The sequence below is a fragment of the Bufo bufo genome, chromosome 2 (genome assembly GCF_905171765.1).
Source record: "Bufo bufo chromosome 2, aBufBuf1.1, whole genome shotgun sequence".
Taxonomy (NCBI): domain Eukaryota; kingdom Metazoa; phylum Chordata; class Amphibia; order Anura; family Bufonidae; genus Bufo; species Bufo bufo.
Genome location: NC_053390.1, coordinates 254,775,241 through 254,802,439, shown reverse-complemented (window position 1 = coordinate 254,802,439; position 27,199 = coordinate 254,775,241). Strand labels below are relative to the sequence as shown.

General features: G+C 43.0%; 1 protein-coding gene across 1 annotated transcript in view; it reads right to left on the bottom strand.

Annotated features, from left to right (window-relative positions):
• Window positions 1–27,199, bottom strand: part of GGT5 (gamma-glutamyltransferase 5) — a 130,344-nt gene that overhangs the window by 101,530 nt on the left and 1,615 nt on the right. The window contains 1 exon segment of the mRNA XM_040419672.1: window positions 373–503. Coding sequence (XP_040275606.1) covers window positions 373–503 — 131 coding nt within the window.

Here is a 27,199-nt window from a genome sequence, read left to right as displayed (position 1 = left end):
CTGACTGCACAGCTGAAGCATCCGTTCTCCGCCCGGCATACTCCCAGGTTTTCCTGCCTCCTGTTACCAAGGAACCGTACCCACTAACTACAAAGGGTCTGGTAAGACTGTTCGCGTCCTCACAGACGGAGCAGAATTTTTCATTTGTACCAGCCTGGTACCAATTGGTCCTATCTATGTTTGTATGTTTTATTCGTTTAGTGAGTCCTTTTTACTCTGCCTATCGCATAATTTATTAAAAGCTACATTTTAAATAAGTACACCCCCCCTCCCTTTGCATAGGGGCCCATTGCCTGCAAGATTTAGATATAAATTATCTTTATAATGCTTTCACTTTTATTTATATCCAATACACTAAAAAAAACTACTTACTTGTAGAGGCATCATAAATAGTAAAAATGACTCCTCCTCCAAGGCCCATACTCTGCGGATGTATCACAGATGTACAAAGCAGAGCAGCGATTGCACCATCCACAGCAGAACCTCCTTGCTTCAAGATGTCTCTAAGAGAAAAAAAAATGTTCCAATGATCCAGTAAATAGAACATATAGTTTTAATGCATTCACCGAAATGTATTTTCTGGAGTCCTAAGGCAGCACACAAAGGGGTTAATAACCTCTTTCTCCTAGCTAGGACAGAAGAAAACAAGACACCATCAGCCTAAGGCCTCATGCACACGAACGTTGTTTGTTTCCGTGTCTGTTCGTTGTTTTTTTTTGCTGTCCGCATCAGTATGTCCGTTCCGTAGCCCCGCAAAACAAATAGTGCATGTCCTATTTTTTTCTAGTTTGCGGACAAGGATAGGCATTATTACAATTGATCCGCAAAAATAACGGATCCGCAAAAAAAAGGATGCCATTCGGAACGTCATCCTTTTTTTGGCGGATCCGCAATTTGCAGACTGCAAAACACATACGGTCGTGTGCATGAGGCCTTAAACAGCAGAGTTATTAGCCAACCATGTACCAACATCCATATTATAAAATGCCCCTGAGACAATAACCATATCTGTATATATGCAGCAGGAAGGGAAACTGTGCGGCACATGAAGGCACAGCAAACATTACAGAATGATAAGCGAGGGAAATAAAGTAAAAACTTAAACATCACCAGGTTCCAGTACTTTTCTGTCAAAGGACTCCTCCATCTCAGACAACTTATATTGGCAATAATGTTTCACAAACGTAGGCCTCATGCACACGACCGTGCTGCAAAAAACAGAAGCCATCCGTGTGCCTTCCGCAATTTGTGGAACGGAACGGGCGGCCCATTGTAGACATGCCTATTCTTGTCTGCAAAACTGATATTTTTTGCGGGGCCTCGGAACGGAGCAACGGATGCGGACAGCACACGGGGTGCTGTCCGCATCTTTTGCAGCCCCATTGAAGTGAATGGGTCCGCACCCGAGCCGCAAAAACTGCGGCTTGGATGTGGACCCAAAAAACGGTCGTGTGCATGGGTCCGTACTAGATGAATACCAAGTCAGTGCTTGACTGATGTGGTCCAACGCAACACATCTCCTTTCTGCTCAAGATAGGAAAACTGCCCTTGTAGAGTGTGCTTTTATAGATTGGCAGGGATTGGATCATAACAAAAGGAAATAGTATCTCTAACCTAATTATTTAAGGAAGACTTTAAGAAGCTTTGTCACTGTTGGGCAGACTGTCAAACAGGACAAAAGGGATTTATCCTAATGCATTCTGAATGGAGAGCATTCCATTCAGGATGCATCAGTTCAGTCCCTCTTACGTTTTTTTGGACAAAGAAAATACTGCAGCATGCTGCAGTTTTCAATCCGGCCGAAAATACTGATCACTTGCCGGAATGCCAGATCCGGCATTAATTTACATTGAAGTGTATTAGTGCCGGATCCGGCATTAGGTGTTCCTGCATGCGCAGACCTTTAAAAATGGTAAAAAATTTTTTACCGGATCCGTTTTTCCAGATGGCACCAGAGAGACGGATCCGGTATTGCAATGCATTTGTGAGACTGCCTGCCGGGATTCTCTGCTGCAAGTGTGAAAGTACCCTTAGATGCTACTTTAGGGTGGTAACCCAGAACCATCCTGAGGATAAGACAGTCCAGCTTTAGGTATGGTCTCTAGTAGACATCACCTGCAACTCACTCTCTTTGTTATAGAGATGGCTACTAGGAGCAGGGTTTCCCATTAAATAAACCATAGACTAGCTATTCTGACTCAGATTGTTGTAATAGCGATTTATCCCTAGTGAGACCTCTATGCCTGGCCTGTATAAGCAGATATAATCACTGCGGACAATCCTTATCCGATAGCTTTAACTCACCAACACCAAGTTTATCTGTGTAAGTTGCTTTATTCTGTAAGCCAGATAACAGAGTACAGCAGAACAGATGGATTCCGGTATTGTGCGGTCAAAAGATGATGCTTTTGTAAGCTTACATGAGAATACATGTGTACCTTGTGCAAATGCCTGGACCAGAATAAAGATACAGGAAGTGAGGTACACAGAAGAAGGGGTGGAGCAATGAAAAGAAATGAGTCACAGATATAACAGAAAAACAAGCGCATTACCAAAAAAGACCCCTAGATGGGAGCATATGACCAAATATAGAATATATGAATGGTTCAACAAATTAAACTATATAAATTTAACTGCATAGCAGCACACTAGCCTCTTGAATCAGTTCAAATGAAGGATTCTTAAAGGGGTTGTCTCACTTCAGTTAATGGCAATTATCATGTAGACAAAGTTAAAGCAAGGCACTTACTAATGTATTGTGATTATCCATATTGCCTCCTTTGTTGGCTTGATTTATTTTTCAGTTGCATTGAACACTGCTTGTTTCCAGTGTTACGACCACCCTGCAAATCAGCAACAGTGGCCGTGCTTGCATACTATAGGAAAAAGCACTAGACTATCCACTGGCCGGGACCGTGGGAGTGGACGTAGGCATGCATGCGCAGCAGCTCACGTCCCAGCCACCTCATATCTGCATGCAGTGGTGGCTGTAACCCCTGGAAATGTGCAGTGTATAATACGATGGAAAAATGAATCAACTCAGCAAAGGAGGCAGTCTGGACAATCACAACACATTTAGTAAGTGGTTTGTATTAACTGTCTCTGCATGTACATAAATAAGTATTATTTGCTAAAGTGAGACAATTCCATTAAGGCATCTCAGAACTCCCAAAAAAGTCCCAGGAAGATACTTGACATCTGAATCGAGGTCTTAAGTTCTTAATAGCTCTGAAGTGTTATCATTCAAGCTTTTGTCAAAACTGTCTTCCAGAAACTGGAGAAGGAATGTCAACTCCAATGAAGAAAGACCTTCATGATTAGATCATGTAGAAAACTTTCTCCAAACCCTTCCAAAAACCTGAAGGCACTTTTACACAGGTCAATGATCAGGGCAATTATCAGGTATAACTGTCCTGTGTAATGATGCTGCGAACACACAATGAACATTGAACACAATGATTCCTCATCAGGAAACAAGCAGGCAGGCAGAGGAATAGCAACACCCCCCTTGTTGCGATAAGGCTTGACTCACTGAAAGCTTCCTATATTGACCTCTTGAGAGTTGTAACACAAGAGGAAACCAGCTTCTACAAGGCCAAAACAAAATAATCACTATAGCTGACACTGTCTCCAGCAGATTTTTTATTTTTTTTGCAGAACTCCAGGAATAAGAGGTAGAGGGGGAAATACATGCAGTAGATCAGCAGAGAATTCCAACTGATGAAACGTCATCTAGAGTTTCCAGTTGCCCTTGTGGGGACAGAGAGCAGATCTCTGGGAATTGGTGTTTTGAGCTGTAAACCTGGTTGTTATTCGGCTGAAGAGGCTGCACTCCTCTAGCTTGAGATTTGCAGCTGAGCCAATCTGCCTGGACATTTTGCCGACCTTTCATGTGTCTGGCTGACAGGGCTGGAGCATTGCTCTCGGACCAGGATTTTATAGAGTGGGAGAGAGACATAAGAAGGAGACTTCTAGTACACTCTGTTTGTTCAGGTAATGAACCGTGACTGGATTGTCTGACCGTATGAGCACCTTGTGACCCTGGAGATCCAAAGCAAAATGAACAAGGGCCAGATAGACAAGCTTTTAACTCTTTCCAGTTGGAGGGCATCTTCATCTTCTCTTGAGGCCACTTGCACTTGACCCCATTCTACTGTCATATGACATCTACTGTTGAAATAACTTGTGGAGATAGCTTCAGGGATCTCCCAGGAAAGACGACCTGCATTAAGTCACTACTTCATGGATCTGAAATATGCTAAATAATCGTGGAGCCCCAGTTATGGGTCTTTAATACACTGAAAGCCAGATATCCCTCCATGGAAAGGAAAACCAAGCAAAGGGGTGTCCCCATTTAAAAAATTACCAGATTCACCATATTAAGTGGCCCCTATGTTAAAATCCAGCTCTGTTACAAGCCTTAAGGATGTGACAGAGGAAAAGCTAAGCCAGTTATCCATCTACAGACAGCTGTTTTGGGGTTTTGCCCCTCACCAGTGTGGAGTAGGATTCTAGCTAACTGGGAGCAATGCCTTGGAGACTACTCAAACAAAACAATAGCTGATGTTAGGGAGACCAGCTACAAAAAAAAACTGCGGAGCCTCCCTTAAGAGTCTTAACACAGCAACCCAAAGTGCAAAGCTCCCTGGGGAAAAAAATCTGGTGATCTCTTAAATGGGGACACCCCTTTGCTTGTTTTTTTGCTTTGCTTTCTCTTTGGCAAAAGATGAGATTTATTGTAATTCAGGATGAACCCCAGTTTGGCCAGAGTCTGAACATTAAGATTCAGGTGATTCAGCAAGATGCTCTTAGAGGGTGCTCTCAATCATTCAATTATGGAATGATATACACCCCTTCCAAAATACAGCAATCACCACTACAATCTTGCAGGCAGGTAAATTGGAGATGTCTGGTTGAGTTCCCTCTGCAGACTGTCACCCTGGGAATCTTCTGTGATACTGCCACATAAAAATAAGCATCTCTGATGTCCATTGTCCCTATCCTGTCCCCCTCTTGTAGAATAGGGATGGCTGATCTTATGGATTCCATTTTGAATCAAGTCTTCTTTATGATTTTGTTTAAAAAAAGTAAGATTTATGACAAATCTCCTGCCTTAGTCTTGTTTGGGGACTGAGAAGACTCTTGAATAAACTCCTGAGCCTCTTAGATGAAACAGATCTTCTAACGCACTTTTTTCACAAATTCCTGTAAAAGGACTACTGGACTTTTTCCTGAATTTAAGAGCAAATAATTGGAAGGAACTTGAATTCTGTATAGTAGCCCCTTGATAGTGTTGTACGGTCCCAGGATTCTGAACTGATGCTGCACCATTCTCTAGATAATTTCTGAAGGCGAACTCCCACTTAGCGCCATAAATCTTCATGAACCCCGGAATCCTCCTAGGACGCACATATATAACAAGTATCCTGCTCCAAATCCCGTGGAAGAGGCTGCCTGCACTGAATACAGAACCTGTGCTTGGACTTTCTTGTTCTCTTTCCCCCGATATGCTGGACAAACAGACAGACATATAAGCAAGTAGTCCTCAGAAAATCCACATTATCCAGAGGGCTGCCATGGGAAAAGTAATGTAACATACACTCTGAAAGGAGAAGCAGCCTGGGAGTGTACTGGAACTCAACAAATGAACGGTGCTTTATTTAAAATCCAAGCCTTGTTATGAGAACCCCCATGATGTCCACCGCCATGCAAAAAAACTCACCCCCTTGGAAGAAGGTGCTGCAGTAAAGCCAGGTGCTTCAGTAGGATGTGTAGACATAGCCACAGCACAAGGTTGCAAACAGCTCTCCACTAATCCTAATAGCTTGCCTAGACAAAGAAGCAGAAGAAAAGAAAGTGGACACACCAGGAATTCTCCCAGGTTTACACTTAGATGACCGGACAGCATAATATAAGAAAACCTGGGTATTGTCTCAGGGACTTTTTAAAGTATGGATGCTGATGCATGATTGGCAAATTACTCTGCTATTTAATTAAAGACTAAGGCCCCTTTCACACGAGCGAGTTTTCTGCGCGGGTGAAATGCGTGACGTGAACGCATAGCACCCGCACTGAATCCTGACCTATTCATTTCAATGTGTCTGTGTACATGAACGTTTTTTTCACACATCAGTTCTGCGTTGTGTGAAAAACGCAGCATGTTCTATATTCTGCGTTTATTACGCAGCCCTGGCCCCATAAAAGTGAATAGGGCTTTAGTGAAAGACGCATTGCATCTGCAAGCAAGTGCGGATGCAATGCGTTTTTCACTGATGGTTGCTAGATGTTTGTAAACCTTCAGTTCTTTATCACACGCATGAAAAACGCATCCGCATTGCACCCGCGAGGAAAAAACTAAAAAGAATTAAATAAAAAAAATGAAAAGCAGCAAGACCTGCAAACAAAACAGAGCAGGTCCTGTCTCCTACGGACACTAGACTAAAACTGGTTAGTTTAGTGTCTGAGGAGAGGGTATAGCCCATCTGGGTGGAGCCAACACTTTTTCTTTCTAGTGGCAGCCTCCTAGTGGCAGCTGGGCATATACCCATGGTGCTCTGTCCCCCAATGCCGTTCACGAGAAATAAAAAAAAAATGTAATCCCATATGGAAAACTGTCAAACGGGAAAAAAGTCAAAATGGCAGATTTGTCATTTTTCAGTCACTTCTCCCACAAAAAATTAAATAGAAAGCCGTGCACACCCCAAAATGGTATCACTGAAAAGTACAGATAGCCCTGTAAAAAACTAAGTCTTCACAAAGCTCCACACACAAATACAAAAAAGTTATATAAGTCAGAATATGGAGACTAAAAGAAAAAATAAATATTTTTTTTCTCCAGTGTAAAAACGCAATACAAAATATACATATGTGGTATTGCTGGATTCATACTGACCTGGAGTATGAAAGTAACTAGTCAGTTTTATGGTATAGGGAACACCGTAAAAACAACAAAACCCAAAAAATGGTTATTGAATTGCGTTTTCTTTCTCCAATTTCACCCCATTTAGAATTTTTTTTCCCTGCTCCCCACCACACTGTAAGCAACCGTAAATAGTGCCATTAGAAAGGGCATCTTGTCCTGCAAAAAAGAAGCCATCATACAGCTATGTGAACAGAAAAATAAAAAGTTATGGCTTTGGGAGGGCTGGGAATAAAGAATAAAAAATCGCCTGGTCATGAAAGGGTTAAGGATCCACCCATTTACAATAGGTGACTTCTGCACAGGTCACAGAGCATGCCTAAAAAACTCTCTCATAGACATCAATGTGGTCCACTCCAGACATGGCTTCTGTAACAATGCTGTTAACAGCTGAGGCAAGAGGTTCGCCCCCTTAGGCCCCTTTCACACAAGCGAGTTTTCCTCACGGATGCGATGCGTGACGTGAACGCATAGCACCTGCACTGAATCCTGACCCATTCATTTCAATGGGTCTGTGTACATGAGCGGTTTTTTTTTTCACGCATCAGTGTGAGAATCGCTGCATGTTCTATAGGCCTCATGCACACGACCGTGACGTTTTTTCCGGTCCGCAAACCGCGGATCCGCAAAAAATAGAAGCCGCCCGTGTGCCTTCCACAATTTGTAGACATGCCTATTCTTGTCCGCAAAACGGACAAGAATAGGACATGCTATATTTTTTTGGGGGGGCCACGGAACGGAGCAACGGATGCGGACAGCACACAGAGTGAATGGGTCCAAATCCGGGCTGCAAAAACTGTGTTTTTCACACAGCCCTGGCCCCATAGAAGTGAATGGGGCTTCAGTGAAAAACGCATTGTATCCGGAAGCAAGTGCAGATGCAATGAGTTTTTCACTTATGGTTTCTAGATGTTTGTAAACCTTTTTTATCACGTGGTGTGAAAAATGCATCAAAACGCATTGCACCCGTGCGGAAATAATTGAACGCAATCACAGACAAAACTGACTGAACTTGTTTGCAAAATGGTGCGAATTTCACTGAACACATCCAGAGCCAATCCGTCACGCTCGTGTGAAAGAGGCCTAATGCTGTCTTTGTTTCTTCTTTCTAGCAAGTGGAAAAAGGTTATTAACCGCTTTTCATGTGCTGCCTAAAAACGATATGGAAATTATGTATTTCCTCTGATTTGTTTAAACTAGGCTTATTGTGTTTGTCTGACATCTGACCTGAAGCATGTTGGAGGCAAGGCATATGCTGTCTGCATTTCTTCAGTAGATACTTCACTGATATGTGCAAACAGAATAGCTGTGATAGCCATTTATAATACTAACTCTTCATAAATAGCAGAGTAATATAAAAAAAAACTATCAAACTGATCAAATGGAACGGTCTCTGCTAGGCTTTGTTGACATCGAACATCAAGGCTTTTGTTTTTGAGTAGTGTGAATATGAAGTTTTATTCTGCCAGATTCTGTTCTTCAAGTGTTCAGAAGGCAGAGCTTCCCTGTGAAGTGCTGTCTGCATTGAGCTGCATCACAGCCCCTCTACTCTCCACCTCTCCTCTGACAGCTGCAGTGCTTTTCTGGCTGGATGCTACAGCTGTCACCCGAATTACACCCGCTTAGGGCAACCTCTGTCTTTAGTTGCAAGATTGTGCAACCACTGACTGCTGCAAATGGGCAGATCTTGGCCATGAACGTTTAACTGCACCATATGGTCCTACTCTTAGAGTTGGTGCCCCTGTCCTGTCCCGTCTTTACTGTAATAGTAAGACTGACAGATTATTTCTGGAATGTGCTACCCAGTTTATCAAATATTTAATTACAGTAGACTTAACTGTCTGAAACATAGTAACATAGTTTGTAAGGCTGAAAAAAATACATCTATCCATACAGGTCATCCTGTTATCCTGCAAGTTGATCCAGAGGAAGGCAAAAAAAACTGTGAGGTAGAAGCCAATTTTCCTTATTTTAGGGGAAGAAAATTCCTTCCCGACTCCAATCAGGAAATCAAAATAACTCCCTGGATCAACGACCCCTCTCTAGTAGCTATAGCCTGTAATATTATTACGCTCCAGAAATACATCCAGGCCCCTCTTGAATTTTTTTTGTGAACTCACCATCACCACCTCCTCAGGCAGAGAGTTCCATAGTCTCACTGCTCTTACTGTAAAGAATCCTCTTCTATGTTTCTGTACAAACCTTCTTTTCTCTAGACAGGCAGAGGATGTCCTCTCGTCACAGTCCTGGGAATAAGTAGATGATGGGAGAGATCTCTGTACTGACCCCGGATATATTTATAGATAGTTATTAGATCTACCCTCAGTCGTCTTTTTTCTATACTGAATAACCATAATTTTGATAATTATAATGGGTACGGTAGTTCACCCATTCCAGTTATCACTTTATTTGCCCTCCTCTGAACCCTCTCCAGCTCTGCTATGTCTGTCTTGTTCACAGGAGCCCAGAACTGTACACAGTACTCCATGTGTGGTCTGACTAATGATTCGTAAAGTGGCAGGACTATGTTCTCATCATGTGCATTTATGCCCTTTTTGATGCAACTCATTATCATATTTGCCTTGGCAGCAGCTGCCTGACACTGGTTTCCGCAGTTTAGTTTGCTATTCACTAAAATTCCTTTTCTATGTCAGGGTTACCCTTTTTTTTTACTATTTAGTATGTACGGGTGACTTGCATTATTACTTCCCATGTGCATAACCTTATATTTGTCAGTGTTAAACCTCATCTGTCACTTCTCTTCCCAAGCCTCAAATCTATCCAGATCCCTCTGTAGTAGTATACTGTCCTCTTCTGTGTTAATTCATTTACACACTTTAATGTCATCTGTAAAAAATCTACTGTGCAAGCCTTCTACAAGATTATTAATAAAATATTGAAGAGAATAGGGCCCAATACTGACCCATGAGGTACTCCACTAGTGACGGTGACCCAATCTGAGTGTGTACCGTTAATAACCACCCTCAGTTTTTTATTACTGAGCCAGTTACTTACCCACATACAGATATTTTCCCCCAGTCCAAGCATTCTCATTTTATATACTAACCTTTTATGTGGCACAATATCAAATGCTTTGGAGAAGTCAAGATATATGACATCCATTAACTCACACCGATCAAGTCTAGAACTTGCCTCCTCATAGAAACTGATTAAATTAGTTTGACATGACCAATCCCTCATGAAGCCATGCTGATACTGCATTATTCACTTATTTTCATTGAAGTACTAAAAGATAGCATCTCTTAGAAAACCTTCAAACAGTTTACCAATGACAGATCTTAAAGTTACTGACCTATAGTTTCCGGCCTCTGTTTTTGACCCCTTTTTGAATACTGGCACCACATTAGCTATGGGTCTATCTATGACATTACTTAATTCTCTTAGGATACAACAGTGTATATCATCTGGTCCCGGCGATTTGTCTATTTTAATCTTTTTAAGACACTGATGCACTTCCTCCTGGTACATTCTGCATTTCATCTGATAGTTTATTTTCTTCAGTGAATACCGTGTAGAAAAAAGTATTTAATAGCTTTGCTTTCTCCTCATCGCTCTCTGCAAATCCACCTTCATCACTCTATAAAGGGCCGACACCTTCAGATTTATACTTTTTAAAATTTCTAAAATTAAAGAACATTTTAGAGTTAGTTTTACTCTCTTTGGCAATGAATCTCTATGTCTCTAGTTTGGCTGCTTTTATTTACATATTCTATTTTTTCCTTTTAGTTTTTCAATGCTTCCTCGCTACCCTCCTGTTTTAGTGATTTAAATGCTTTCTTTTTGTAATTTATTGCTTCCTTTACATTTCTATTTATCCACATAGTTTTTTTTTCTTGTTCCTTACCCTTTTATTCCCAAAAGTTATGTAACTCTCACAATTAGAGATTAGAATGGGTTTTAAAATATCCCATCTTCAATAACCTATTTGCATTGTATAAAGTCTATTAAAGGTGTTATCCAGGAAAAGATATTGATGACTTATCCTCAGGTTAGGTCATCAATATCAGATCAGCGGGGGTCTGACCCTGGGGACCTCCGCCGATCATTTATTAGAAGAGGCTAGGTGGTCTATAAGTGCTACATCCTCTTCCTAGGCCAGTGACATCACCATACATCAGTCACGTGGCCTAGTTGCCGTTCAAACCTTTTCAAGGCAATGGGGCTGAGCTGTAATACCAAGGACAGCCACTATACAATATACAGAGCTCTGTTTGTTAAGCCGCCAGGAGGTCACACCACTCACCAGATCTCAGTGAGCACTGCAGCTTCCTGAAACAGCTGATGGGCAGGGGTGTCGGGACTCGGACCTCCATCAATGTGATAATGTGACCTATCCTGAGGATAGGTCATCATTATCTTTTCCAAGGTAACCCCTTTAACTGTGTTTTTGAAATCTTCATTTGGTTAAAGAATGTATGCTTCACCACAATTAGCTGCAACAATTTATCAGGAACTTTTTCTGCTAAGAGTTTAGAAAAAAAAACAAGATTTACTGTCTCAAAGGCCATATGCCATATCCCCCATCATGCCCTTAAATTTGTGCAGATTTTTTTCTTGTTTTGTTTATTTGTTTAAATAAAGGTTAGTGGATCCTCCTGTTTATTTCCAAATGGGTTCAAATAATCACCCCTATTCTTCATGAATTCCACCATGGTTAATTTTTCTGTGCAAGATCCTTCTTAAGCCATGGTCAGTCAGCTCAATCAGGCTAAAAACATAGGGGAGATTTATCAAAGCTGGTGAAGTAAGACCAATACCTTCCAGAAACCTCATGGCAGCCTGCCCAATGATTTGCTTATATCTGTAATTTTTTGCTTGAGAGTTTAGAGTCTGGCCAAGCTGAATCATGCTTCTAAAAGCTTTATTGACGTCATTGTGAAGTTTGGGAGAATCATAATTCTTATAAACTTCAAATGTGAAAAAAGACTGAATTGTTTAACACAATGGGAACATGTGGCTGGCTGATGTCTGTAATAAAGCAATAAGAGGGTATCACTATCTATATCACACTGTTCTATTTAAATACATAGCATGTAATTAATTTATTGCATCAGACACATGCTATAATAATCTTAGTTGCATTGACCTAGCACTGGTCCTGTGTGGCCCTAACCTGACATGCCTGACAGGAACTGACCCAAACTTTTCTTAAAGTGTAACTGCAATTTATTTTTATTTTTTCTTCTAAAGCGTAGGGACAGTGATAGGGAAAATGTTTCTAATACACTATTTAGAGAACATTTATATGAGAAAACTTGAAATGTTCTTTAGCAGCACTCTCTAAGTTAGCATTGCTAAGGCATGTTTATCTACACAGTACAGAGCAGTGCTCACTGTGTAGATGGCTGGGGTTAAATATTTTTCCCTCCCTGCTTGCTCCTCTATATTTTTAGAAATTAACATCTGTACTACGCTTATATATTTTCTCTCCCCTCCTCATGCTATATTGACCGTGATTGTGTTGTAATCTGCTGTTCAATTGGGGTGTTAAATTGACTGTGATCAGCGTGGCCAGTGCTGACTTTGAATAATTGTTCTGTATCCCCGACACAGAGTAAAGCCTCATGCAGAAGTCTGTGGAACCGGACTAGCATTGCAGAAGGGCACGGCGTCATAGCAACCAATGACGCCGTGCACTCCTGCAATGCCTGTCCGGTATCTCACGGATCGTGTTCCACGGTCGTCTGCATGAGGCTTAACTAACTAGCTGCAGGCAGATGTGGGGAAGGTCGTGCAGTCACCACTGGCTAGTGAGGAGGGGAGCCCTTAATAAGTGAGATCTAGAAACGACTGAAGGCTCCCACTAGAGTGGATAACAAATTTGAGAAAAATGCTTTAAGGATGTTGAAATGGTGAACATCATGGAATTTTTCCCCTACCTTTCTGTGCCTAAAGAGAAAAAACATTTAAACAACCTTTAAAATTAACATTTACTGGTGAGTCTTTAAATTTTAGGGAAAGAAGCAACTGCAATCTAATAAAGGTGCAGGCTCTAGAAGTTAAAGCGGGATTCCTGGTAAAACATGTTGCCCCCTAACAAATGCTTTGACTGCTGGGAATCCTATTGATCTTGAGAATGGGGGCTATGTGTCCCCTAATGGAATAGTCAAGCATGCACAATGCTGGAGCACGAAGTACTCATCTATCTCTAGTCATCCCATAGAGACGATTGGATATGGCAGCACACATTAACGACTGCCACTCCATATATGGGAAACAGGACCCCCAATAATCCAGCTGTTATCCCTTATGTAGGGGATGACTTGTTGTTACTGGCATACCTCTTCAAATTTGATAATGTCAGACTCATAGACTAACATTTGGTGTCAAGATGCCATTTGGTTGCAAGATACTACTGATCATTTTCCAACTATATCAATAGGAACTAAAACATGTCATACTTGATCAATAGGTTCTTGATGCTCTGTAGCTGGATTGTTAAGAGCCGGATACTGGGCAAAGTACTGGATGATAGGCCACAAGGTGGCCAGGCATTAGGTACTTAGGACCACAGATAAATAGGAATAGTATTTATATGTAGGTTTTCTGGGAGCTTTATTGAGTCAATGAACTAAAATATTGTTTTCTATCTTTACTTTGATGGATTGACAAACAATTATGGTCTGCTGAACATTTTCTGGCATCAATACTAAGAAACTTATTTTGATCAATTGATGCATTTTTTACCATTCATAATGAGACATTTCATAAGCTGGGGTCTTAATGTCTCTCTTATGGACATGTGACCATACTTTCCATTCGCTTGGCAGTCCCCATAGCAAGAATTTAACTGAACCCTTGATTATTGTGTTGTTTATGCAACTCCGCACTGAAGGGCCCGGTGTTTGTTATCCAGCTATGCCATTCCTATGACTCTTGGGCCAATTCCTTTACTACTTGTCGGCAAAATTCAGTTTTTCTAGACTAGAGCAAGGGTAAACAGGCTTATTTAGGTGAAAATCTACTGCTGGAACTTCAAGGGGTCATAAAAAGCCTGCTCATTTATTGCAACACATTTTTTCTTTTTTTTAACATTACTTAAAAACATTTTATACTGTAATATAAAAATCTGTGGGTATCCAACACCCCGCAACCCCTTTGATCAGCACAAGCTTCCATCCACTGATTGGTGGACTTGCTGGGGCACTGCAGCTCAGCTCCCATGCAATCCAGTCGCCAGCGAATCAAACTACACTGTGGACACAGCCAGCAGGTAACCAAAAGAGGTGGCAAAGCCGTGGTGGTACACGGTGTATGTCCCCACCAATCTGATATTGATGATTTATCCTACACTTGACTAAACTCTACCACACTTGAATTGTGACTCCTTCCCATAGACAGCCCTGCACGCTAACAGCGTTTAGGCACCAAAGCAGAGTTTGGATAACCCGTTGCACCTTCATCTCAAGTCGATTACCCCGGCCCTCTGCCTTTATAAATGTTATGTGGCTGCGCGTCAGTGTGCATCACTCGGCCCCTTAGAATCTGTCTAACAGATTCTATTCACCATTATATCATTGGTTAAAGAGAGTCTATGGAGCTGCAGGATGCACACTAACACAATAATACACTAGACAGTGGAGCCCACCCCCTTCCCAAACTAGTGTCCATGTCTCAACGTGTTACGGGCAGTACCTGGTTCTATGAAGACCATGCAAGGTGGATACAATTTAACCACCTTAGATTGCAAGCCCCATTGGGGACAGCTTGATGCTAATGTCTGTAAAGCGATGTGGAGTAGCGCTTTACAGAGTAGCGTTATATAAGTGCATAAAATAAAAAATTACTATAGAGTACAGAGTAGCGCTATATAAGTGCTTAAAATAAATTAAAAATACTATGGAATAAACCATATTCTGCAGCAGTAACTGAAATACCACCCCCAATCTACTTTGCGACTGTTGACAATTGATTTATGAAGAATGACTGGTTGCCGACTCCTGCTCTTATTAGAGGAGTCCTGCATAGTTTCTTGCCATCCAGTAGCAAAACAGACAAATCAAGACTGGGCTATCTATCTATAGTAGTGCTTGAAAGTTTGTGAATACTCGAGAATTTTCTATATTTCTGCGTACATTTGGCCTAAAACTACTAATCAGATTTTCACACTAAAAGTAGGTAGATAATCAAACAAATAAGTCATAAATATTACACTTGGTCATTTATTTATTGAGGAAAATGATCAAATATCACATGTCTGTGAGTGGCAAATAACTACAGCTAAACATTTCCAGTAATTGTTGATTAGTCCTGCACATTGACTTGGAGAAATGTTACCCCATTCCTCCATATAAAACAGCTTCAACTCTGTTTTGTTGGAGGGTTTCCTCCCATGAACTGCTCAATTCACATCCTTCCACAACATATCTATTGGTTTAAAGGGGTTATCTGGGCTTTGTGGAAGAAATATTGTTAGGTTAATACTTACCCATTCCTTGCTGTGCGGGTGCCACCGCCCTGACCGGATACGCGTGCTTCTTTTCTTGTTTAGCTGCATTCACTACTATATTCACAATCCAGCTTGTACCCGGGCAGAAGAGCCTGCAGCTGTGTGAGTGCAGCAGGGACAGCTGCATCACCGGAGCAAGTAAGGGGTGAGTATTAACCTAATGATCTTTCTTCCACAGGTTAGAAGATAGAACAGTTTTTATTAACCGCCTCCGGACCGCCTAACGCAGGATCACGTTCCGGAGGCGGCTGATTCATTCCTCCTTCACGCGCCGATGCATCATCTCGCGAGAGGCGAGATTTCCTGTGAACGCGCGCACACAGGCACGCGCGTTCACCGGATCGGCAGGTAAACTAGTGGATCTACAGCCTGCCAGCGGCGATCATTCGCTGGCAGGCTGTAGATCCGATTTTTTTAACCCCTGAAAGGTATATTAGACGCTGTTTTATTAACAGCGTCTAATATACCTGCTACCTGGTCCTCTGGTGGTCCCTTTTGCTTGGATCGACCACCAGAGGACACAGGCAGCTCTGTAAAGTAGCACCAAACACCACTACAATACACCCCCCCCTGTCACTTATTAACCTATTATTAACCCCCCTGTAAGGCTCCATTCAGACGTCCGTATGTGTTTTGCAGATCCGTGGATCCACGCATCCGCAAAACACATACGGACATCTGAATGGAGCCTTACAGGGGGGTGATCAATGACAGGGGGGTGATCACCCCATATAGACTCCCTGATCACCCCCTGTCATTGATCACCCCCCTGTAAGGCTCCATTCAGACGTCCGTATGTGTTTTGCGGATCAGATCCACGGATACGCAAAACACATACGGACGTCTGAATGGAGCCTTACAGGGGGGTGATCAATGACAGGGGGGTGATCCCCCCATATAGACTCTCTGATCACCCCCCTGTCATTGATCACCCCCCCCCTGTAAGGCTCCATTCAGACGTCAGTATGTGTTTTGCGGATCCGCAAACACGGACACCGGCAATGTACTTTCCGCATTTTGCGGATCCGCACATTATGAACTATAGAAAATGCAATTGCGGACAAGAATAGGAAATGTTCTATAGGCTCTACAAAAAACACAGTGTTCGCCCGATCAGGCCTGATCTTGTGCGCACACTTGCGCTATAAAAAGATTACTTTTGAGGGACATGGCGAGTTCATAGAAGATTTTTTTTTGGTTTTTTTCTTACAAAGTCTCATATTCCACTAACTTGTGACAAAAAATAAAATCTCACATGAACTCACCATACCCCTCACGGAATCCAAATGCGTAAAAATTTTTAGACATTTATATTCCAGACTTCTCACGTTTTAGGGCCCCTAAAATGCCAGGACAGTATAAATACCCCACATGTGACCCGATTTTGGAAAGTAGACACCCCATATGCCAAGGGGCATATTGAGTCCGTGGGAGATTTTATTTTTTGTCACAAGTTAGCGGAAAGGGAGACTTTGTGAGAAAAAAAAATTAAAATCATTTTCCGCTAACTTGTGTAAAAAAAAAAATCTTCTATGAACTCGCCTTGCCCCTCATGGAATACCTTGTGGTGTCTTCTTTCCAAAATGGGGTCACATGTGGGTATTTATACTGCCCTGGCATTTTAGGGGCCCTAAAGCGTGAGAAGAAGTCTGGAATCCAAATGTCTAAAAATGCCCTCCTAAAAGGAATTTGGGCCCCTTTGCGCACCTAGGCTGCAAAAAAGTGTCACACATGTGGTATCGCCGTACTCAGGAGAAGTTGGGCAATGTGTATTGGGGTGTCTTTTTACATATACCCATGCTGGGTGAGAGAAATATCTCTCTAAAATGACAACTTTGTATAAAAAAATGGGAAAAGTTGACTTTTAGAGAGATATTTCTCTCACCCAGCATGGGTATATGTAAAAATACACCCCAAAACACATTGCCCTACTTCTTCTGAGTACGGCGATACCACATGTGTGACACTTTTTTGCAGCCAAGATGCGCAAAGGGGCCCAAATTCCAAAGAGCACCTTTAGGATTTCACAGGGCATTTTTTACGCATTTGGATTCCAGACTTCTTCTCACGCTTTAGGTCCCCTAAAATGCCAGGGCAGTATAAATACCCCACAAGTGACCCCATTTTGGAAAGAAGACACTCCAAGGTATTTCGTGATGGGCATAGTGAGTTCATGGAAGTTTTTATTTTTTGTCACAAGTTAGTGGAATATGAGATTTTATAAGGAAAAAAATAAAAAATAAATATATCATCATTTTCCGCTAACTTGTGACAAAAAATAAAAAGTTCTATGAACTCACTATGCCCATCAGCGAATACCTTAGGGTGTCTACTTTCCGAAATGGGGTCATTTGTGGGGTATTTCTACTGTCTGGGCATTGTAGAACCTCAGGAAACATGACAGGTGCTCAGAAAGTCAGAGCTGCTTCAAAATGCGGAAATTCACATTTTTGAACCATAGTTTGTAAACGCTATAACTTTTGCGCAAACCAATAAATATACACTTATTGCATTTTTTTTATCAAAGACATGTAGAACAATAAATTTAGAGAAAAATTTATATAGAAATGTTGAGTTATATGTTCTAAAGCCCTTTTTGGCATGTATTACTGGCACAAAAATATATATTATTTGCCGTTCAGCGGAGCAGTTATATGTTCTAAAGTCCTTTTTGCGTGTATTAGTGGCACAAAAAAAAGCATTTGCCGTTGTGTGGTGAGAAAATTACAGCCCTTTTTGGTGTGTATTAGCTGCAAAAAAATATATACCTTATTTTTCGCCCCATAAGACTCATTTTTCCCCCAAAAAAATTGGGGGAAATACTAATGAGCGCTCCTGTTATGGAAGCGCTCATTAGTACCGGAGGACCAGGAAACAGTGAAGGCTCTGTACTCAACACTTGCTGGTCATCGGCTGTAAAGGCTGCGCACAGCGTGAGGGCGCTCTGTGATCTCACGCTGTTATATGTTCTAAAGCTTTTTGTGGCGTGTATAAGTGGAAAAAAGTAAGGGCCCATTTGCTATTCAGCGGTGCAGTTATAAGTTCTAAAGCCCTTTTTGGCATGTATTAGTGGCACAAAAAAAGTATTTGCCATTGTGTGGTGAAGTGAGAAAATTACAGCACTTTTTGGCGTGTATTACTGGCAAAAAATATATATTATTTGCCGTTCTGCGGTGCAGTTATATGTTCTAAAGCTTTTTGTGGAGTGTTAAAGTGGTAAAAAGTAAGGGCCTATTTGCCGTTCAGCGGTGCAGTTTAATGTTTTAAAGCCCTTTTTGGCGTGTATTAAGTGGCATAAAAACATATATTATTTGCCGTTCAGCGGTGCAGTTATATGTTCTAAAGCCTATTGTGGCGTGTATAAGTGGAGAAATGTAAGGGCCTATTTGCTATTCAGTGGTGCAGTTATATGTTCTAAAGCCTTCTTTGTCGCGTATAAGTGGAAAGAAAAAAGGACTTATTAGCCGTTGTGTGGTGAAGTGAGAAAATTACAGACTTTTTTTGGGGTGTTTTCATTTCCTTTTTATTTATTTATTTGATCTGACAGTATGTCAGACAGAGAAGTGCCAGGCCCTGCATAGAGCAGTGGCAGATGCCTAAATGTTTCTGGCGCAGCAGAGTAAGGGGGTGTGGCAGCAGGAGTCACAGCGAGAGGCCTGAGCTCCCACTGTCATCTAGCGGTCGTGTCTGGACCAGCAACTCATTCTTGAATGGTTGACTCGGTCATCCACTTCATCCCAAGTGACATCAGACACCCCCAGCCAAGAGTCGGTGGGTTCGTCAGACACAACCCTTAGTTGGCATGGCCCGGGAGCTAGCCCTGTGCCCCCACCTGTCCTCAACCTGCCTCAGTCCTTTTTTGTTCCCTTAGCCAGACAAGTATTATATGCTGTGGGCTTAGCTCTACTATACAGTGAGGACGAGCTACTAGAGGACAGTCAGCAGCTACTGGCCATCCAAGATGTGGAGGAGACATCTGCCGCTTTTTCCGGTAGGCGGGCAAGTAGTGATGAGGAGAGTGGCGTTGGAGCTGGTGCTGCGAGCGGTCAGGCTCCTGACTCAGAGACCGTTGAGGAGGACATCAGTGACGAGCAGACAGTACTCAATGATTATGATGTACCTGATCGCACTTGAGAGCCGGGTGAATTAGGGGCTTCATCATCATCGGGAGAAGAGGGTGGCAGCTTGCCCGTGAGATAGTGGCGGAGCCAGCAAGTCGCTATTGTGACCGGGAGTCAGCAGGGTGGCAGCAGTGGGATGTCGGGAGCCAAATGTGCCCGGGGTAGACCACCCACTTTGCAGGAACCTACCTGCGCGAAAAGTAGTGGTGCAGCGGTTCACGAAAACAGCAACGGTAGCAGTCAGTCAGTGCGGAGTGTTGGGGGTAAAATCACCTACTCAGCGGTGTGGCAGTTTTTTGTTAAGCTGGCAGAGGAGGTGAACATGGCCATTTGTAGAATCTGTGGGCAGAAGGTAAAGCGTGGCCAGGGTGCTAATGTTGGTTCACAGCAACAGCTGCATCACGTAGTGGCACGCACCTGATTTCAGGCAATCAAGGCTCCACCACCTCAGCCGAAGGGAGCTGTGTGTCCTTCCCATCATCTGCTGGTCCTGATGCTCCTGCTCCTCCTCTTCATCAGTCATTCCGTCTGCAATCGATCACCGAAGCGATTGCCAAGAGACAACAGTATGCGTGCACTCATCCAACGGCGCAGAAGCTGAATGTGCACCTGGCCAAGTTGCTGGTGCTGCAGTCCCTCCCTTTCCAAGTGGTGGACTCTGCACCTTTCAGAGAATTGATGGCTTGTACCGAGCCGAGGTGGAGAGTTCCAAGTCGTCATTTCTTTGCCAAGAAGGCAGTACCAGCCCTGCACACGTATGTAGAACAGAAAGTGGGCCAGTCCTTGAGCCTGTTGGTGTCTGCAAAAGTGCACGGCAGCGCCAAAGTGTGGTGCTGTAACTACGGTCAGTGACAGTACATGTCCTTTACGGCCCGCTGGGTGAATGTGGTACCTGCACAGCAACACCAGCAACTTGGCCAGGTGACGCCGCTTCTCCCTCCATGTTCTCATGCCGTTGGTCCTGCAACAATGTCCGTCTCTGCTTCCTCATCCTCCACCGTGTCCTCAGCCTGCAGGGACAATTCACAGTGCCCCTCCAGCATACCACATGTGTTACGCTGTTTTGCACCTTGTTTGCCTGGGCGAACTGAGTCACACAGGGGAGGAACTGCTCCATGACCTTTATCAAGAAATCGAATCCTGGCTTTCTTCCGCGATAACTGAAAATTGGAACCATGGTGACCGACGACGGGAAAAACACGATGTTGGTGCTGCGTCAAGGAGGGCTGAACCATGGCACAAGTTTTCAATCTGGTTGTCAAGCGGGTCCTGAAGTCTTCCACCCATCTGCAAGACATCCTAAAAATGGGCAGAAAACTTTGCATGCACTTCAGCCACTCGTACACCGCAAAGCACACCGTCCTTGAGCTGCAGCGGCAGAAGTGCAGCGGGAGAACAGCATCCCCCAACATAGGCTGATATGCGACGTTTCCACCCGTTGGAATTCCACCCTCCATATGTTGGACCGACTATACGAACAGAGAAAGGCCATTAACGATTTCTTGATGATCCAAGCGGATAGGAGTACTGCCCTGTGTAACTTCGACCCAGACACAGGTGGCAGTATGCAGTGGAGGTGGAGGCAGGGAGTGCCTCCAAGTCACTTGCACAAATGGCCCGATGCATGCTCACTTGCTTGCATAGTGACAGCCGAATTTTCACCATTCGGCAGAGGGATGACTTCTGGCTCTCCACCTTGTTGTACCCTCACTACCAGTCCAAAATGGGGGCCTTTTTTACACCCGCTGAGAGGGAGGAAAAACTGAACTACTATAGAGACATCCTATGCAGTCAACTGACCGCTGTCTATCTGCACCATGGTCCATCCTCTCGCAGGTCTGACCAGGGGGCCCTCTGCCCTCATGTTCCTCTGCCATGGCTGCTGTGGTGGGTGGGGTGGTAGGAGCAGTTCCAGCTCCATCAGCAGCACCATCTTGAGTCTAGAGTCGCTGATGAGCAGCTTTCTTCACCAGCCTAGTGGAACTACTCACCAGCAGCAGCTAGACCTGGAGCAGGACCTGAACCAGCAGGTGGTGGCATACTTGAACAGCACCCTGCCACCCCACATTGAAGATCCACAGCCAAACTGGAATTGTGGCCAAAACTGGCAGAGTTTGCCCTGGAAAAGCTGTCCTGCCCGGCCAGTAGTGTGGCATCAGAGCGGGTGTTTAGTGCGGTGGGGGCCATAGTTACCCCAAGAAGAACTTGTCTGTCTACCCAAAATGTGGAGAGACTGACCTTTGTCAAGATGAATCAGGCATGGATTAGCCAAGATTTCCACCCACCAATGCCTGATGCATCAGACAAGATCATCCATGGTGCCACACCAACACTTTGACAAAAGAGACCGGTTTCTTCTGGCTACCTGCCTCAACTGATGCTGCCACCCGCCTGATGCCACACATCTGATGCCAAGTGCTCCTTCTTTCACCCGCTATCTTCAGCTGGTACTGGTATTGCCACCCACCTCCCCATTCTGTCACCGGGTCACTCTGTGGTCTCCTGATGCTGCTGCCACCTCCACACTATGTCACTTTGCCACTCTGTGGTCTCCTGATGCTGCTGCCACCTCCACACTATGTCACCTTGCCAATCTGTGGTCTCCTGATGCTGCCTCCACCTCCACACTATGTCACCTTGCCACTCTGTGGTCTCCTGATTCTGCTGCCACCTCCACACTATGACACCTTTTCATTCTGTGGCCTCCTGATGCTGCTGCCACCTCCACACTGTCATTGTGCCACTCTGTTGCCTCCTGATGCTGCTGCTGCCACCTCCACACTCTATCATTGTCCCACTCTGTGGCCTCCTGACTCCACCCTGTGACCACCCAAATATCTTCCCAATCTGTTGGCCACAAGAATGTTGTCTAACTGCTTTTACAATGTGCCTTTCCTGCCTTTGATATGCTAACAAGGGACACAATGACAAATGGCTACTGGCCATACTGATATCACTCAATGGGTGAATACCACTGGATATCAATATACACTATATCCAATTATTAGGCATATATTTGTGTGGTCATCAGGCTGAGGTTCTGGCTAAAAGCCATATTTTCCTGTAACAGCTTTGTTTTCACAGCGTTTCCAATGTGGTAAAACTGACATGTTATGTTCATTCTGTAGATCAGTATAATTACAGCAATACCACAATTATAGTTTTTCCTGTGTTTTAATACTTTAAAAAAGTCAAAAAAACTTTGAAAACTATGTATATCTATGGAGCTGTGTTAGGGATACTTTTTGTGGGGACTTTTTGATTGCTTTTTATTCAATTTTTTGCTAGGTAAGGCTCATTTCACACTAGCGGCACGGACCTCCGGCAAGCTGTTTTGTCGGGTGAACAGCCTGTCGGATCCGTCCTGCCTCTAGTCCATCCAAAACTATAATTGTTGGCCTGATTCATTTTTCAGTCGCACTATACACCGCTCGTTTCCATGGTTATGACCACCCTGTAATCCAGCAGCGGTGGCCGTGCTTGCACACTATAGGACACTGTTTAGTCTCCAGGAGAGCAACGCTCCCAGGAAAAACTGGTCAGATGCCATGGTTGCAATTGACCATGACATCTGAGGGGTTAAAAGTCAGTGATCTGCATTATCACTGATCATGGACTCTACCCCCAGTGTCTGCTGTATGAAACAGCAGACACCCATGGGTCTATCAGTCTATCCTCTTAATTAGTAGTTTCTCTGTAACTCTTAATTACTATAATTGACATGGAGGAAGTGTGGACTTTCCTGTTTTTTCTTCAACTTCCTACAACAGTCTAAGTGTCTTTTAAATAAATCAGGCCTGTTTCTTGCACAATGTATTTCAGGAAGCAGACGAGCTACAACTGCCCTGAGTGTCATTTGTAGAGGACATTCCATCTTAACCTGATACAATGTGTTGGGTTGGTCAGAGCAGTAAACTATGTCCTGCTGGTAACAAACAGTTCACTGGTTTACAGTAAGAATAAAAATACAGCCGCAATTACCGGAGAAGGGTGTACAGGAGCGATACTCTTCGCAACACAAATTCTCATTATTATACCTCACAAGAATGGCAATTCCAATGCCAAAAAGGAAGAAAAAGTTTTTTTTTTTCCCCACTGCTGATCTGACCATTTTCACAAACTTCTGACATTTCATAGTGATATGTCTCCAAGTGAGCCCTATACAGACTGATAGAAAGTCCATGGATTTCCTAGGAATCTGTACATCAGTCGCTCTGCTGAGGGCAGCACTGTGTAGTGACAGACCAGGCTGCAGAATTCAGTGTGCTGTCACTTCTGGGCTAGTGTTCAGTACTTTTGCATTACTGACAGCAACATTAAAGTAACCTGACAGTTATGGGCAGGAGGCAGGGGAAGGGCTGGGCCATGAGTCCCATCAAACTCATCTGTCTCACAGCGCTGTGGGGTTCCCCCTCTCAGTACTGTAAAAGTACTGGATTCTAGTCCAGAAGTGACAACCCGCTAATATCAGCAGATCTGGCACTACTATGCTGCCCTGTGAGTACAGGTGACAGATTCCCTTTAAATTTTATCCTGGAGTGCTGTAACCCGTTATTATGTCCACACTAGTGTTGTGCTGATACCCTTATGATCACATTTAAAGAGGTCATTGCACCTCTCTTAATTTGTCTGTTTCAGTAAATAATTCTATTCCCAATAAAATATGAAAATTCTAGACCACACCCCAACTAGTAACACCCATGTGTCAGTTTTTTTTTAGGAGGAATAACAGAGGAACAGCACAATGTAGAGTTCTAGGAAAAGAAGTTCCCTGTTCTTTATATAAAACAGGTTGCAGTCTCGCACCTGATTCTCATACCATTGATTGAAAACACCTGACTCTAATTTCACCTATAAATGATCTGCTAATCCATAGGTTCACATACTTTTGCCATTCACATAAATGTGATATTGGATCATTTTCTCCAAAAAATAAATGTCCATGTCTTTGACTCATTTGTTTGATTTGGTGGTTATCTTTATCTACTTTTTGGATTTGTGTGAAAATCTCATGTCGTTTTACTGTAGGTCTACTTATAGATTTTTTTGACTGGGTGAATAAAATAATAGACGGTGGAGGTGCAGTAGACATCGCATATCTAGATTTTAGTAAGGCTTTTGACACTGTCCCACATAGAAGACTTATCAATAAACTGCAGTCATTGAGCATGGACTCCCATATTGTTGAGTGGATTAGGCAGTGGCTGAGTGACAGACAACAGAGGGTTGTAGTCAATGGAGAACATTTAAAACAAGGTAATGTTACCAGTGGGGTTCCACAGGGATCTGTACTGGGACCGATTTTGTTTAATATCTTCATAAGTGATATTGCAAAAGGCCTCGCTGGTAAGGTTTGTCTTTTTGCTGATGACACAAAGATATGTAACAGGGTTGATGTTCCTGGAGGGAAACGCCAAATGGAAAAGGATTTAGGAAAACTAGAAGAATGGTCAGAACTCTGGAAACTGAAATTTAATGTGGATAAGTGAAAGATAATGCACCTGGGGCGTAAAAACCCAAGGGCAGAATATAGAATATTTGACACAGTCCTGACCTCAGTATCTGAGGAAAGGGATTTAGGAGTAATTATTTCAGAAGACTTAAAGGTGGGAAGACAATGTAATAGAGCAGCACGAAATGCCAGCAGAATGCTTGGATGTATAGGGAGAGGTATAAGCAGTAGAAAGAGTGAAGTGCTTATGCCGCTGTACAGAACACTGGTGAGACCTCACTTGGAGTATTGTGCTCAGTACTGGAGACCATATCTCCAGAAGGATATTGATACTCTAGAGAGAGTTCAGAGAAGAGCTACTAAACTAGTACATGGATTGCAGGATAAAACTTACCAGGAAAGGTTAAAGGACCTTAATATGTATAGCTTGGAAGAAAGAAGAGACAGAGGGGATATGATAGAAACTTTTAAATACATAAAGGGAATCAACTCGGTAAAGGAAGAGAGCATATTTAAAAGAAGAAAAACTACCTCAAGAGGACACAGTTTTAAATTAGAGGGGCAAAGGTTTAAAAGTAATATAAGGAAGTATTACTTTACTGAGAGAGTAGTGGATGCATGGAATAGCCTTCCTGCAGAAGTGGCAGCTGCAAATACAGTGAAGGGGTTTAAGCATGCATGGGATAGGTATAAGGCCATCCTTCATATAAGATAGGGCCGGGGGCTATCCATAGTATTCAGTATATTGGGCAGACTAGATGGGCCAAATGGTTCTTATCTGCCGACACATTCTATGTTTCATAAAAAAAAAAAGGTCAAATTTAGGCAAAAATATAGAATATTCTGAAGGGTTCGCAAACTTTCAAGCACCATTAGTGTGATATTACGATCATTCATTCCTACAGTGTTCAGTTGTCAGCAGCATATGATGACGAGTTTTTGGTGGCATGTTTGCACAGGGCAATAAGTGGTCAAATAAACATTCATACAAACACGTGTTCCTGACCATCAACCCATGTAAAAGATAATAAGATCAGTCTGATTGGTCTGTGTTTAAGCCTATCCTTATTATATTAACATGTAACGCAAAAACATACAGCTCAATGGTATGCAGCAACACGTGTAACCTTAGTCATGCTTCACTCCCCCGGACAAGATAGCTAAGAACACTAGAATTCTGGCTTAAAGGAAATGCATCACCAAAAATGTTATCTGCCTGCTAATACCAGATAGCAAAACATATCTTTTTTTCTAATCAGTTTTTTTCTGATTGAGGATTTTCTAAACATGATTATGGGGGCGGCCATCTTGCCTAAGTTGCTCTTAAAGGGGTTGTCCGCTTTTTACTATGGATGACCTATCGTTGAGGATATGTCATCAATATCAGATCGGCGGGGGTCCGATTCCTGACACTCCCATCGATCAGATGTTTGAAGAGAAGGCAGCGCTCATACGAGCACTGCCTTCTCTGCTCTGATTACCTGCTCGCCGCAGCAACTGCAGCGGTGAGCAGATTATAAGTATGGCGTCCCCATTCACTTCTATGGGACGGCTCCGTCTGTTCAAGTGAATGCTACAGAGCCATCCATTAGAAGTGAATGGGGATAAAGCTGACAGATAGGCAGGTAACTGCAGTAAAGTGATCTGTACAGACCAAGAAATGACACCTATTATTTAGGCTTAGTGGCCAGAGCATAAACTTTAGGATGCGAACCCATTCATTTCAATGGGTCCCCAAAAAATGCAGACAGCACACTGCGTGATGTCCGTATCCGTATGTCCATTCCGCAGTCCCGCAAAAAAGATAGAACCTGTCCTATTCTTGTCTATTTTGCAGACAAGGATAGGCAATGTTACAAAAAAAAACGGATGCAACACAGACGTCATCTGTATTTCTGGTGGATCTGCATTTTGCGGACTGCAAAATACATACAGTTTGGTAAATGCACCCTTAGAACATTTTGCACATTCCTCAACAAGGGGGTGTGTCTTAGTGGGAAGTAGCGGCTGTGCCAGTATACTGCAGCTCAGCTCCCATTCATGTAGCCACTACAGAATGGATACAGACCTCTACAACTGGCTCTGTCCACTATTTTGACAACAGCTGATCGGTGAGGATGGAGGTCAGGGTAGAACCCCCACAGACATAATATTAATAACTAATCCTGAGGATAGGCAATCAATGTCTACAGACTGGAAAACTCGTTTTTTTATTTTTTATTAAAGGGATCCTGTCA